The sequence below is a fragment of the Silurus aristotelis genome (assembly GCF_946808225.1).
Source record: "Silurus aristotelis genome assembly, chromosome: 11".
Classification (NCBI taxonomy): Eukaryota; Metazoa; Chordata; class Actinopteri; order Siluriformes; family Siluridae; genus Silurus; species Silurus aristotelis.
Window position 1 is genome coordinate 5,165,395 of NC_139584.1, and position 12,333 is coordinate 5,177,727.

The 12,333-nt window shown below is 38.0% G+C and overlaps 1 protein-coding gene across 4 annotated transcripts in view; it reads left to right on the forward strand.

Annotated features, from left to right (window-relative positions):
* The first annotated feature begins 655 nt into the window (after positions 1-655).
* Positions 656-12,333, forward strand: part of obscna (obscurin, cytoskeletal calmodulin and titin-interacting RhoGEF a) — a 55,351-nt gene continuing 43,673 nt past the window's right edge. For 3 of the 4 annotated variants that reach the window (XM_083554839.1, XM_083554841.1, XM_083554840.1), the window contains exons 1-21: positions 656-747; positions 1,890-1,949; positions 2,036-2,302; positions 3,540-3,701; positions 4,159-4,263; positions 4,342-4,608; positions 4,945-5,214; positions 5,306-5,572; positions 5,897-6,160; positions 6,239-6,505; positions 6,600-6,869; positions 6,956-7,222; positions 7,888-8,154; positions 8,234-8,506; positions 8,713-8,976; positions 9,322-9,588; positions 9,668-9,934; positions 10,023-10,289; positions 10,395-10,661; positions 11,159-11,425; positions 11,505-11,771. In XM_083554839.1, coding sequence (XP_083410965.1) covers positions 1,943-1,949; positions 2,036-2,302; positions 3,540-3,701; positions 4,159-4,263; positions 4,342-4,608; positions 4,945-5,214; positions 5,306-5,572; positions 5,897-6,160; positions 6,239-6,505; positions 6,600-6,869; positions 6,956-7,222; positions 7,888-8,154; positions 8,234-8,506; positions 8,713-8,976; positions 9,322-9,588; positions 9,668-9,934; positions 10,023-10,289; positions 10,395-10,661; positions 11,159-11,425; positions 11,505-11,771 — 4,819 coding nt within the window. In that variant the 5' untranslated portion in view covers positions 656-747; positions 1,890-1,942. Of the gene's footprint in view, positions 748-1,889; positions 1,950-2,035; positions 2,303-3,539; positions 3,702-4,158; positions 4,264-4,341; positions 4,609-4,944; positions 5,215-5,305; positions 5,573-5,896; positions 6,161-6,238; positions 6,506-6,599; positions 6,870-6,955; positions 7,223-7,887; positions 8,155-8,233; positions 8,507-8,712; positions 8,977-9,321; positions 9,589-9,667; positions 9,935-10,022; positions 10,290-10,394; positions 10,662-11,158; positions 11,426-11,504; positions 11,772-12,333 lie in introns of those variants that run through there. The other variant, XM_083554842.1, reaches the window with a different exon arrangement.

Consider the following 12,333-nt stretch of genomic DNA (forward strand, 5'->3'; position numbering starts at 1 on the left):
AGCTAAAATGGTCGAATTTGGACTCATCTGGCCACAGAACTTAAAAAGATATTTTATCTTTTCCTTTCACTGCAATTATATACTATTTTTATATAAAAAATTCTTATATTATATTTATATATTTATTTAGGGTTTTTTTGTAGTGTTTAATTTATGATTCATTTTTTCACCTCTATTATTGCTATTCTGCTTATGTTACTGATAAGCATTTGACTGCATGCTATACTGTGTATGGCTCTGTATATGACATTTTTTTAATTTAAATTTTCTAAAAAATCCAGGCATTAAGGTATTAAAATAATGTAACATAGAGGAAACAAAAGCATGAGGTGGCATTATATTTCACCAATATCTCAGCTCTTTAGTCTTTAGGCTTGCTCATTGGGGATAAACCTACTGTCATTAGAATAAAGAAAAATGACTAATATCGTATTTTTTGATATTGAAATTGTTGATAAATAAATTGTCCAATATGAGCTGGAACACACTTTATCGTGTGTAAGGGTTCTGCTTCACTCAGTCCAATACTCGTTGCTATCTTTATGGATAATGACACACATCTATTTTAATAAACAGAATGTGAGGATAGACATGTCAGCTGTTCAGCATTAGGCTGAAGGGGGGAAAAGAGAAAACACTTTCTATTCCGTGGTCAGGGGAACGAGGGAGTGTGCACAGGATGATACGGAACAGATTTTTCTTTTTGCTGATTTTTAAGGATTTGTGCTAAATCTTGCAATGCAGTGGGTAAGTGATGACATGACGATCAGGTTCTATAATCAAACAATAATCATTTGGTTTTTGTTCTGCAGAAATCTGAGCGTGAACATTACAAGTAGACAAAAATCCACTTGCTGAAATGTGTATCTGTATTATTGTGTATTTAACTGTATTATTTTGAAAAAATGTGCAGGTTATATTACAGTTCTGTAACTTCACAGTATCACAGTATGTTTAATAACATGTGCTGTTCAGTTGTACATGCTTATTTATTCATTACTTGCAAATAGTCCAAAGAAAAAAAACGTTTATATGAACATTTGTTGTTTTTGTTGCGGTAGTTGTTATTCAATGCGCTAGATGGTATCACGTTTCAGTTCATACAACATCTCATTCATCTCTCATCATCACCTTTAGAGTTCACCTCTCTCGCTGAAGAGTAGGTTTTGCACTGGAAATAGACTCCAAAACTAGGAAAATCCATTAGAGGCCAGAAATAAATGCATACATATTGCAATATTAATGCAATTTCTATTAATTTCAATGATTCATTAAATGAATCATTGAAACACTAGAATTTTTTTAATTGATATTAATTTCATTGATTTTAAGAAATAAAAATAAAAGTAACAATTTCAAACTTATGAAAAATTACCAAATTGACCACATTTCCCATATCCTGCATACCCATTAGGATCTGTATAAAACAAAACAAAAAAGAAAGAATGTTCTGGATCTGATGTAATTTTTTGCAGTGCAATAATAAATGTGGAAGAGCTTCTGTTAATTTGATCATTACAACCAGGACTATCACAGCTAATACACAGTCGAGGCACTATACCACTATTAGATTGAATTGAATGTTATCAAGACAATCTGTCAACCTCAGAGTTATTGAAGAGCCCAGAAAACAGTTCAAGCAGGTGTGTAACCCAATTTTCTGAGTGTTGTTATGCAACCATAGCAGTAATCTCTTGTGAAGGCTTCTTGGGTTAAGTTTCTTCTTCCAGTGTGTGCAAGCCAAGTAAAAAAAGCACCAGGAACAGAGGAACCATTGTGGTTTTTTTTACATATAAATTCTTTAGGATCATAACCAGGATTTTCAATGAGTAATAAATATAATTGTTATTTTATGTAAATAGCTTTTATGTAGTCATTTCTTTCACTAGGAGACGGAAAGTGGAAACTGAGACACGCTTTTGAGCAAATCGGCGGCTTTACCATGACTTGTAAGGACCATATTTATTTAAGGTTATATAATATAAACAATATATATAGTGCGTTAAAGTTTCCTCATTTACTGTTTTTTGATAAGTGAATAAGATTCAGGTGATCAAAGGTCTTGAAGATGTGACATTGTGTGAGAAGGAAGCTTGGACGTTCGAGGTGATTCTGAGTCACGCGTACGTTCGAGGCGTGTGGACAAGAAATGGGCTAGCTTTCAAATCGAAGCCTACGTGTCGTATTGCGATGCAGGGCAAAAGACACACTCTCACCCTGACACGAGTCTCGCTGTTGGACATGGGCCTGATCAGCTTTCAGGCAGACGGAGTGGAGACCTCTGCTAATCTCATCGTCACAGGTAACAACATGCACTCACAGCTTTTGAAACTAAACGAGGCAGAGGCCACTTATCCAGCAGATGCAGATAAAAAAAAAGCTTTAATTGTGTAATGTTCTGCAGTCCGCAGTAAGGAGATCTGAAGTTTAAGAAAGGGGTCTCCAGTTTTGTAATTGATTGTTGGGAAATGTTGTGATTTAAGAGGAATAAGTCACTTCTGGACTCACTGATCCTTATGGGGTTGTATCAATAACTCTGCTTCACATAGAGTCATCATATAATCCAGGTGTTTCTTAATATTCTTATTATATCTTAATATATCGATATCGATATAATATTAATATATTTCTCTAAAGGGAATTCAATCTACCTTGATTAAGGGACCACAGGCCAAAAGTAAATGTTGCATTACACTAATCTCTATTATATGCAAAATGTAAAGTTCCCAAGATTCTCCTAATTAATGATTTTAGAATATTCAGAAACAAACAAATACATACATAAATAAATAGAAAACTTTACTTTGTAATTTGTTTAACTAATACAGACAAGTCAAGTCTAGTCAAGAAGGCTTTGAGCTTGGGAAAGGCGCTATATAAATTAAACATTATTATTATTATTATTATTATTATTATTATTTATTGCTTTTTCAACCATATACAGTGCAGTATACAGTGAAACTGAACAACGTCCCACAGCAACAAGGTGCTACTGTACATCAGCCAACATAAATAAACAAAAAGACACACGGAAATACACAAAACACAAAATTAACAACATAAAGTACACATGTGCAACATGAGAGTCATGATGCTGGTCCTTATTTTTTTGTTACTCAGTTAAATTGCTCAGTAAATTGATCAGAATAAAAGCCTGAAAGTTATGGCTCCTGAGTCCCCTGTGTATTATGTATTTTTATTCAATAGGAATATATGGATATAAGTTAATGTCAGTAGTTTTTCAGGGTGGCATGGGATGCTTTATGAAAAAAATTTTTTTTAATAAATTTAATCTGTTGGTAACATCTAATTGTTTACTATTGAGCCATGAAATTCTTGAATAGCAGATGAAGAATTCAAACATATACAGGTACTGTGCATTATTTGCAAAGCTTATTGGACTGGGCCAGATTTTTGATGCAACCATAGTATTATAGCAGCAATATATAATATTTTAGTGCTCATGCTAACCTTGATAATGAGAACAAAGCCATTAAAATTTTTTCACTTTCATTTTGACAAATATTTTTTAAATACAGCCAAAGACATACAGATTCTGAAGCATCTTCAGGACATCTGCGTGACAGAGAGGGATAGCGTGACGCTCGAGTGTGAAGTAAACCTGGAGGACCTGGATGGGAAATGGTTCAGGAACAGCAGCAGGATAAAAGCTGTAGACAATGTTAAAATTAGGCAAGAAGGTAAGTTTTAGGGTCTGAATAGATTTCTAACATTGATTGTTTGGGAGATGATGATTTTTCTGTAACAGCAGCTCTGTCAGCGGTGCAGCTACAAATTGTTAATGCAGCTACAAATGTTAATGCAAATATTCTGATATATCATTACTATAGCAACAGATCTTTTACAGTAAGTTGTACAGCAGATGCTCCACATTTGAAAAATATATATAATCATGATATTGTGGGAACCAAAAGATTCTTGTGGGAAACCATTTATTCAGATAAAAAAAGACTAGCTGGTGAGGGAATGGCGGTTTATAGCTGTTATAATGTGAACGATACCAGGAACTTGTTTCATGGAAAAATTTTTAGGTGGTAGCAGTAACTCTGTTTCATTGCACCACCATGTCATTGATTATATAGCTTTTATATCATGCCATGGAGTGATCCCTGTGAACTTATCTCCAAACATAAACAGGTAGAATTCACTCACTGACTTTCAAAAACATCAAGCCTGCAGATGCTGGTGAAATCACCTTCATGGCCGATAGAGTTTCATCAACAGCAATGCTAAGTGTGAAAGGTAAAAAAAAAAAAACTCACACAACACTTTTCTAATCTTTGCCAAGTAGAAGCTTTATATCCATGCCATTTGTTTTAGAGCTTCCGGTTCAGATTGTGAAACCACTGCGGGTGAAAATTGCCCTGTACAGACACCGTGCCCTGCTGGAGTGCCAGGTCTCCCGTGCTAATGCTGAGGTCACATGGTACAAGCAAAACAAAGAAATCATGCCCAATGGGAAGTTCCAGGTTATTAGTGAAGGACTTTACAGGCAGCTGACCATCGAAGAAGTGGCCTCGTCAGATGAGGACACCTTCCTCTGTGATGCTGGTGACGATCGGACTTCTTGCCGACTGTTTGTAGAGGGTGAGACACAATCTCACAACACTTACAATCTTAGATATAGTAGTCATCTGAAAAAATTTAGCTCTTTGGGAAAAACAAATAAAAATTTGCACAGAACATGTGAAATAGCATAAAGTATAATAATTATATTATACTAGCTAGTTATTGATAGATAGATAGATAGATAGATAGATAGATAGATAGATAGATAGATAGATAGATAGATAGATAGATAGATAGATAGATAGATAGATAGATAGATTAGTCTGTTTAGTGAGGGTGAATGTGAGTGTGGCAACTCGAGTACAACAAAGGCTGGTACCTTTTATAGATTCTAAGTTGTGCCTGTCCTTCCAGAGCAGGCTATCAGCATTGTCCGTGGACTGAGCTCAGTTGAAGTAATGGAGCCCAAGGAGGCTCGTTTTAGAGTGGAGACAAGCATCAAAGTGGAACGATCCCCTAAATGGACTTTGAACGGGGAGCTTCTCAGTTCTGGCCCTGAAGTGAGGATAGAGAGGGAAGGGACGTCACACAGACTCACGTTCACCAACACCAACAGCAGAATGTCTGGCCTCATCCAGTTCAGCTCAGGGAAGAGCAAGTCAACTGCCCAGCTTACTGTTACAGGTACAAAAAAGAAGAGCTAAGCAAAGAGATATCCCAGAGATCTGTGTGTCACTATAAATTAATGTTTATATTTCCTAATATATCGAAACAGAGCGCCCCTTGGTGGTCACCCAACCCATTTCAGATGTGGCGGTTAAAGAGAACAACTTGGTGACTCTCAGGTGTGAATTTTGTCCTTCACCTCGAGTGGTGCACTGGTTCAAGGGAAGAACTCCACTGTTGGCCTCAAGCAAGTACACCATGAGGCAGAAGAAAAACTGTGCTGAGATGACCATCATAGGTGTAAAGGCTGCAGATGCAGGGGAATATCGGTGCCTGGCTGGTGGAGCTGAGAGCAGGGGTCGAGTCAATGTAGAAGGTATGGATCCAAATGTTTTAACATGTATGTTCACATATTTACTCTGATTTGCAGATTTGAATGTTATGGTTTGAAACCAAGATGTTGAATCCTGAAAATGCCCCATGGCCAGAAGCAAAGAGTGCAAATTTAGCTGTACTTTCTGGAGGAGAAGGATGGTATTGCTGTCTCTCCCCTGTCATGCAGAACATCACTAATTGTAGGGTTGCATGAGCAGAAGAGAGCAATTTGGCTTTTCTCTAAATGTGCTACACTGCCTTGTGAAAAATAGCAGAACAAAAATACATGGATTCACGTTCAACAGTTTCGCTTATTTGTTTGCAGTAAAACGAATAAAGATTACACGGCATCTGGAGCATGTTGAGGTTGAAGAAGATGGAACAGCAGTGTTCTCCTGTGAGCTAAACCATGAGGCACCAAACATCCAGTGGCTTCTCAATGACAGGGTGATTCATGCTAGTCAAATGAACAAGATCCAGAATTCAGGCAAAGTGTACACTCTAGTTCTGAAAAGACTCACCGTGCAGGAGAGCAGAGTGACTTTCAAGACTGTTGACATCAGTGAGTCCACCATACTCAGGGTCAAAGGTAAGGATTGTGTTTTGATTTCTATTCTAATGACAAATCCAACACAAGGCATTTATTCATTGTATCTCCATTTGTCAGAAAGGCCAGCGGTGTTTCTTAGATCTTTGGAAGATGTTGTGGCTGAGGAACATGACAAAGCTTGCTTACAGTGTGTGGTATCCAAAGAAACAGTAACCCCTGTTTGGAGGAAAGATAGTACGGTCTTAAATTCCAGTGAAAAATATGAAATTCTTCAATTGGGAAAGTCATTAACTCTGATCATTCACAAGCTCACAAAAGAAGATGTTGGGGAATATTACTGTGATGTAGGGACTAGCCAAACAAAAGCCAAGGTTGCCGTTCGTGGTACGTCCAATCTCAACTTTTGAATTTGTTTTTAGATCAATCAACTGCCAGATGTGACAATTCTACTGAATTTTCTGTTTGTTTGTTTTTTCAGATCTGTACATCACCATTGTCAAGCGTTTACGAACTATTTCAGTTGTCGAGGGGGAATATTGCAGTTTTGAATGTACTCTGTCACATGACATTATCGATGAACCCTCCTGGACTCTAAATGGCCAGTTGATCATCAGCAATGGTCGATTCCAAGTTGCTAACAAGGGTCAAAAGTACACTCTGAACATTCAGGAGGTTATGATTACTGATGCTGGAGACGTTATGTTCACTATCAAGGATCTCAGTTGCAGGACCATGCTGTTTGTCAAAGGTACATTGTATATCTTGATTTCTAGTAGAATACATAGTTTAGGATAATGGCAATTTGAGCAAATCTTTTGCGTCATCTGTTTTCAGAGAAGCCAGTACGAGTGTTCAGGGACATACTCAATGTTAAGGCAGTTCCTGGTGAAGATCCAGAGCTTAGTTGTGAGATTACCAAACCTGAGGTGACCTTAAAGTGGTTGAAAAATGGCCGGCTGATCAGGTCCAGTTCAAAGTATGAGATGATCCACAAAGGCTGCTTTGTTTCACTAGTAATCCATAATGCAACTGTAAAGGACTCTGGAGAGTACTGTTGTGAGGCTGATGGAGTTGCTACCAGGGCAAGGCTTGAGGTCAGAGGTAAGTGCATTGGTTCAAGTAATTGTAAAGTGGGCTTGTTGCTGCATTACACGCCGGTGCAGGCGTGTGGACAAGGGGCGGTTAGCAGGTGCAGGGCAGAGCATATTTTGTCGAATAACGTTGTCATTGTGAGATAAAAAAAATCATCATAACCCAGGGACCATTTGTATTAAACATTTGTTTTAATATGCCATATGCAGGAAAATGGAAACCTGATGATATTTTGATTTATTAGTAACTTTTAAATAACTAATCAAATTTTTATCAAATATTGTTTACACAACCATTTGTGTTGTGTATGAATGTTTATGTACTGTACAAAATACAAATATCTAAAAAACCTTGTTTTATTGGTATGTAAATGCAAATGAGAGGGATGCTACTGAAAATTCACAAATAAAGACTGATCCATTTAGCTAACTATTATTCCAGTTGCAGAGTCCAAATAAGAGTGAATTGTGATTTGGTTTTTTTAGTTAGATTTTTGGATAGTTTTCTCAAAGCACATACTATAGATATATTAATCAAACAGCCAAGCGCATTGGAGAAGTTGCAAAGTAGGGCTAGAATATAAAATGAACCATGTAGGTACATGTCTAAATCATCATTGAAGTAGTAGAGTTGCTTACTGAGATTTTATACAATTCTGGAACTCTCGACTGTAGATTTACAGCACACATTTGTGAAGGAGCTAAAAGATATAACTGCAGAAGTAAAGAATACGGTAATCCTGGAGTGCGAAACCAAAAGAACTGCCAATAAGGTGACCTGGTTAAAAGGCATGGTGGTACTTAACTCAGGTCAGAAGTACCTGATGTTGAAGAAAGCTGTTGTCCTCTCACTCACCATATTCAACCTCGAGAAAGGTGACAGCGATTTCTACACGTGTGATGTGGGGACGATGCAGAGCAGGGCATTACTTACAGTACAAGGTAAGGCTGATATGCAAGCTTCTTTACATTTCGAAAGGCAATATAACAGTCTTTATATCCTTGCTGATCTCACCCTTAGGTCAGAAAGTGCTCATTTTGAATGAACTAGAGGACGTTGAATGTCTGGAAGGGGACACTGCTGTATTCCAGTGTCGTATCTGGCCGAGTGACTTCACCGAGGTTAAATGGTATCTTGACGAGACTCTGCTCTTTACCAATGATTTGAATGAGATCCAAATGATCCAGGGTGGCTACCATACTCTTACAATAAAACAGCTTGCCCGCAGAGACACAGGAACCATTACTTTTGAAGCTGGAGATAAAAGATCTTACGCTTCACTGCTAGTAAGAGGTAACAGTCTTAGATACTGTGAAAAAAGTTTCTCCTGATTGTCCTATAAAGGAATATTATATTCCACAAATTTGGTACAGAAACCTTTGTGATTTCATGAAGAAATTAGTAATTGTAAAGCAGAATTTGGACAGAATTAACTTATAAAGAACAAAGTAGGGTGTTGAGGTTATAATACCTAATATGTTCATTTTGATTGTTTTCAGAAAGACGCCCAACAATTATTAAACCATTGGAGGACACCGAAGCTATCGAGGGTGGAAGTCTAAATCTTTTATGCAAGACTTCAAAACCATGTCATATCCTGTGGTATAAAGATGGCTGCTTAATGTGGAATTCCTCCAGCTATTTTATGTCCCGGTCTGGAAACGAGGCCAGGCTGACCTTCAGAGAGGTTAAGGACACAGATGCAGGAGTGTATGAGTGTAATGTAGGATCTGTCAGCACCAAAGCTACAGTGACTGTTAAAGGTGGAGCTTCATAAAACACTAAAACATGTTTTTCTGCATCCACAAGTTCTAAATTATTGTATAACATAAAAAGAGAATTCTGTAATACATTATTTGAAACCAGACACTCACCAGAGGTTATTTCGATTTTGTTCAACCAGCTGTTTGAAGGTTTTTATACTTGTTACCAATAGACTAAGCTTAGATCTCTACTTTTATAGGTGGTCTATTTGGCATGACCTGAATGCAAACTCTACTCATGTTTTCCATATCACCAATGTTAATCAGACATGCCAATAGTCTAAAAACTTAAAAGAACCCAATGTATGTTAATTTTAAATCTTTTCTCTGTTTTATCATCATTAGCTGTGCCTTCCGAGTTTACCAGGCAGCTTCATAGTCATGAAGCTGATGAGGGAAGTAGTGTGACACTGTTCTGTGAATTCTCTGTACCTGGTGTTCAGTACTTGTGGCGTAAAGGAGCCGAGACACTCAGGTCAGGAGAGAAATACCAAATGAAGCAAAATAAAAATTTTATTTCTCTTACAATCCACAATGTGAAACTCGAGGACTCAGGGAATTACACATGCATTTGCAGAAACCAAAGGACGATGGCCACTGTAACAGTCTATGGTAAGTTAAAAAAACGTATTTCACTATTTTTGCTTTTTATTAAGACAGTGGATTAACATCTGGCAATCTTTTTTTATAGCTGTTCCCATCACATTCGTCAAAAAACTTAAAAACCAGAAAGCGGAAGAGGGCCCGGCTGTGACGTTACGCTGTGAGCTTTCCAAAGCTGGAGTCCCAGTGGAGTGGAGGAGGAATGAGGAAGTGCTCAGCCCTGGGATGAAGTATCAGATGCGACAAATAGTATCCATACAAGAGATGGTTATTAGGAATCCAGTGCCAGAGGACAGTGGAACCTACAGCTGTGTGTGTAACGACCAAATGACCAAAGCTACAATTAAGATTGAAGGTTGGCCATATTTGTAGACATTTTGGGGGGGAAAAAGATTGTTATTGGTAGAAATTATGAAAAAATAATGAATCTGTTATTCCTCTAGCTCAACCCATTACATTTATACAAAAACTTAAATCTCAAGTGGTTGAAGAAGGAAACAGTGTCACCTTGCTCTGTGAGCTATCAAAACCTGGTCATCCTGCGGAATGGAGGAAAGGCCAAGATTTGCTTAAGTCGGGAGAAAAGTACCGGATGCGCCAAAGAACCTGTGTGTTAGAGCTAAAGATTTTCAATCTGGAATGTGAGGACAGTGAGGTGTATAGCTGCTCATGTGGCAATGCCCAGACAACAGCCAGGGTTACTGTTACCAGTAGGTGTCTTCACAAGAAAACTTGACCAGATTATTCTTATTCTCGATTTATAGATTGTAAGGAGGTAACAATCTTTTATTATTGTGTTTCATTGTTTTCCGTAGAGCAGCCAATGTATTTTACAGAGAAGCTAAAACCACTGGTTGCTGAGGAGGGCAAAGCTGTGATCTTACACTGTGAATTGTCCAAAGCTGGTGTTCCAGTGGAATGGTGGAAGGGAGAAGAGCTTTTGCAACCTGGAGAGAAGTATACGATGCGAGGAAGAGAAGCCACACATGAGCTTATAGTCTGTGACACTATACCTGAAGACAGTGGAGTCTACAGATGTGTATGTGGAAACCAGAAGACAAAGGCATTGTTAAAAATTGTTGGTAGGAATCAGTTTTTACTGTATATATTCAAAATACACACACATTCATGTCTTCAGCACCACACATTTTATATTATTATTTTATTATAACAATATATCTGGTTACATGCTGTTTTGCACAATATACAGTAAGTTTAATGCCGGCGCTATTTTGTGTTTTGTGTATTTGTCCTACACTGTCCGGTATTGTCTGTTTACACTTTTGTCCTCACTGTTAGCAATCGGATGCACACGATACACTTTATGTGGTTTGGACAACTTACGTTAGTCCTCAGCTCTGTGTTCTGTAAGTAGAGCTATGTTGTGTGATGCAGCTCTGTTTTGTTTTATTTAGCTTCAGGGTCCTGGAGAAACGTTGTCTTATTTCACTGTGTCAGGCAGCTAGATATGGTTGAAATGACATTTAAAGCTTCTTGATTTTACTTGACTATGTTTCACTTTTGCCAAAGTAGAACATTTACCTTCTGTATTTACATGACTTGATTTGCGTTTTTACAGGTGTGGCTGCTACTTTCAAGCAAAACCTGAAGAACCAAGAAGCTTTTGAAGGAGAGAATGTTGTATTAAGATGTGAGCTCTCGAAAGCTAAAGCTCCTGTGGAATGGTGGAAAGGTGAAGAACGTCTGATGCCAGGTGGGAGGTATCAGATGAGACAAAATGGCAAGATTGCCGAGATGGAAATCACAAGTGTTCTTCCTGACGATGCTGGAATGTACAGTTGTGATATAGGAAACCACAAAAGCACTGCGGCATTGAAAATCACAGGTACTCTGAAAGATTTCCTTAAATCTGTTGAATACACATTCTCACAGTGTTGGAATGACGTCTGTTTCCGTTGCTTTAGCTCTTCCGATTACTTTCAAACGGGAGCTCCAGGATCAGGTTTGTAAAGAAGGGGACAGGGCTGTGTTCATCTGTGAACTATCCAAACCTGATGCTCCAGTAGAGTGGAGAAAAGGAAGAGTTATTCTGAAACCAGGAGAAAAGTTCAGGATAAGGGTGGAGGGGGGTTTAACCAAATTGGAAATAAACAACCTGGAAGAAAGTGATTCTGGAAAGTATTATTGTAAAACCAAAGAAGCACAATCAGCTGCTGAGCTTACAGTGCAAGGTAAGATGCATAATATATTTATGGCATTTATCAGAGGCTTTTTATCCAGAGCAGCTTACAGTTATCTCAATGATATAAAAAAAAGGCAACTATGGGGTCAGCGGCCCTGCTCAGGGGCCCAGTAGTGGCAGCTTGGTGTGGCTGGGATGTGAACGCATGACCTTCGGAACCAAATGCCTCAACCTCCAAGCTACCACCTGGTTATTTATGGCATTTTGCAGACGCCCGTATCCAGAGTGACTTACATCGTTCTCAGTTATACAGCTGAGCAATTGAGGGTTATACGCCTTGCTCAAGGGCCCAACAGTGGCAGCTTGGTGTGGCTTGGAATTAAACCCATTGTCTTCTGATCAGAAGCCCAAAATCTTCACATCTGCAAAGCAATTCAATTTCCCTCAAATGCAAATTGATTCCTAGAATCAATGTGTTTTGCACATAAATGTGTGAAGAACTTTAACAGTTACAAGACATATATTCTACTTAGCAAGGAAAGAGTCTTGTAATACTCTTATAGTACTTTGGATACTTAAGTACATTTGAAAGACAATTTCTTTTGCACTTT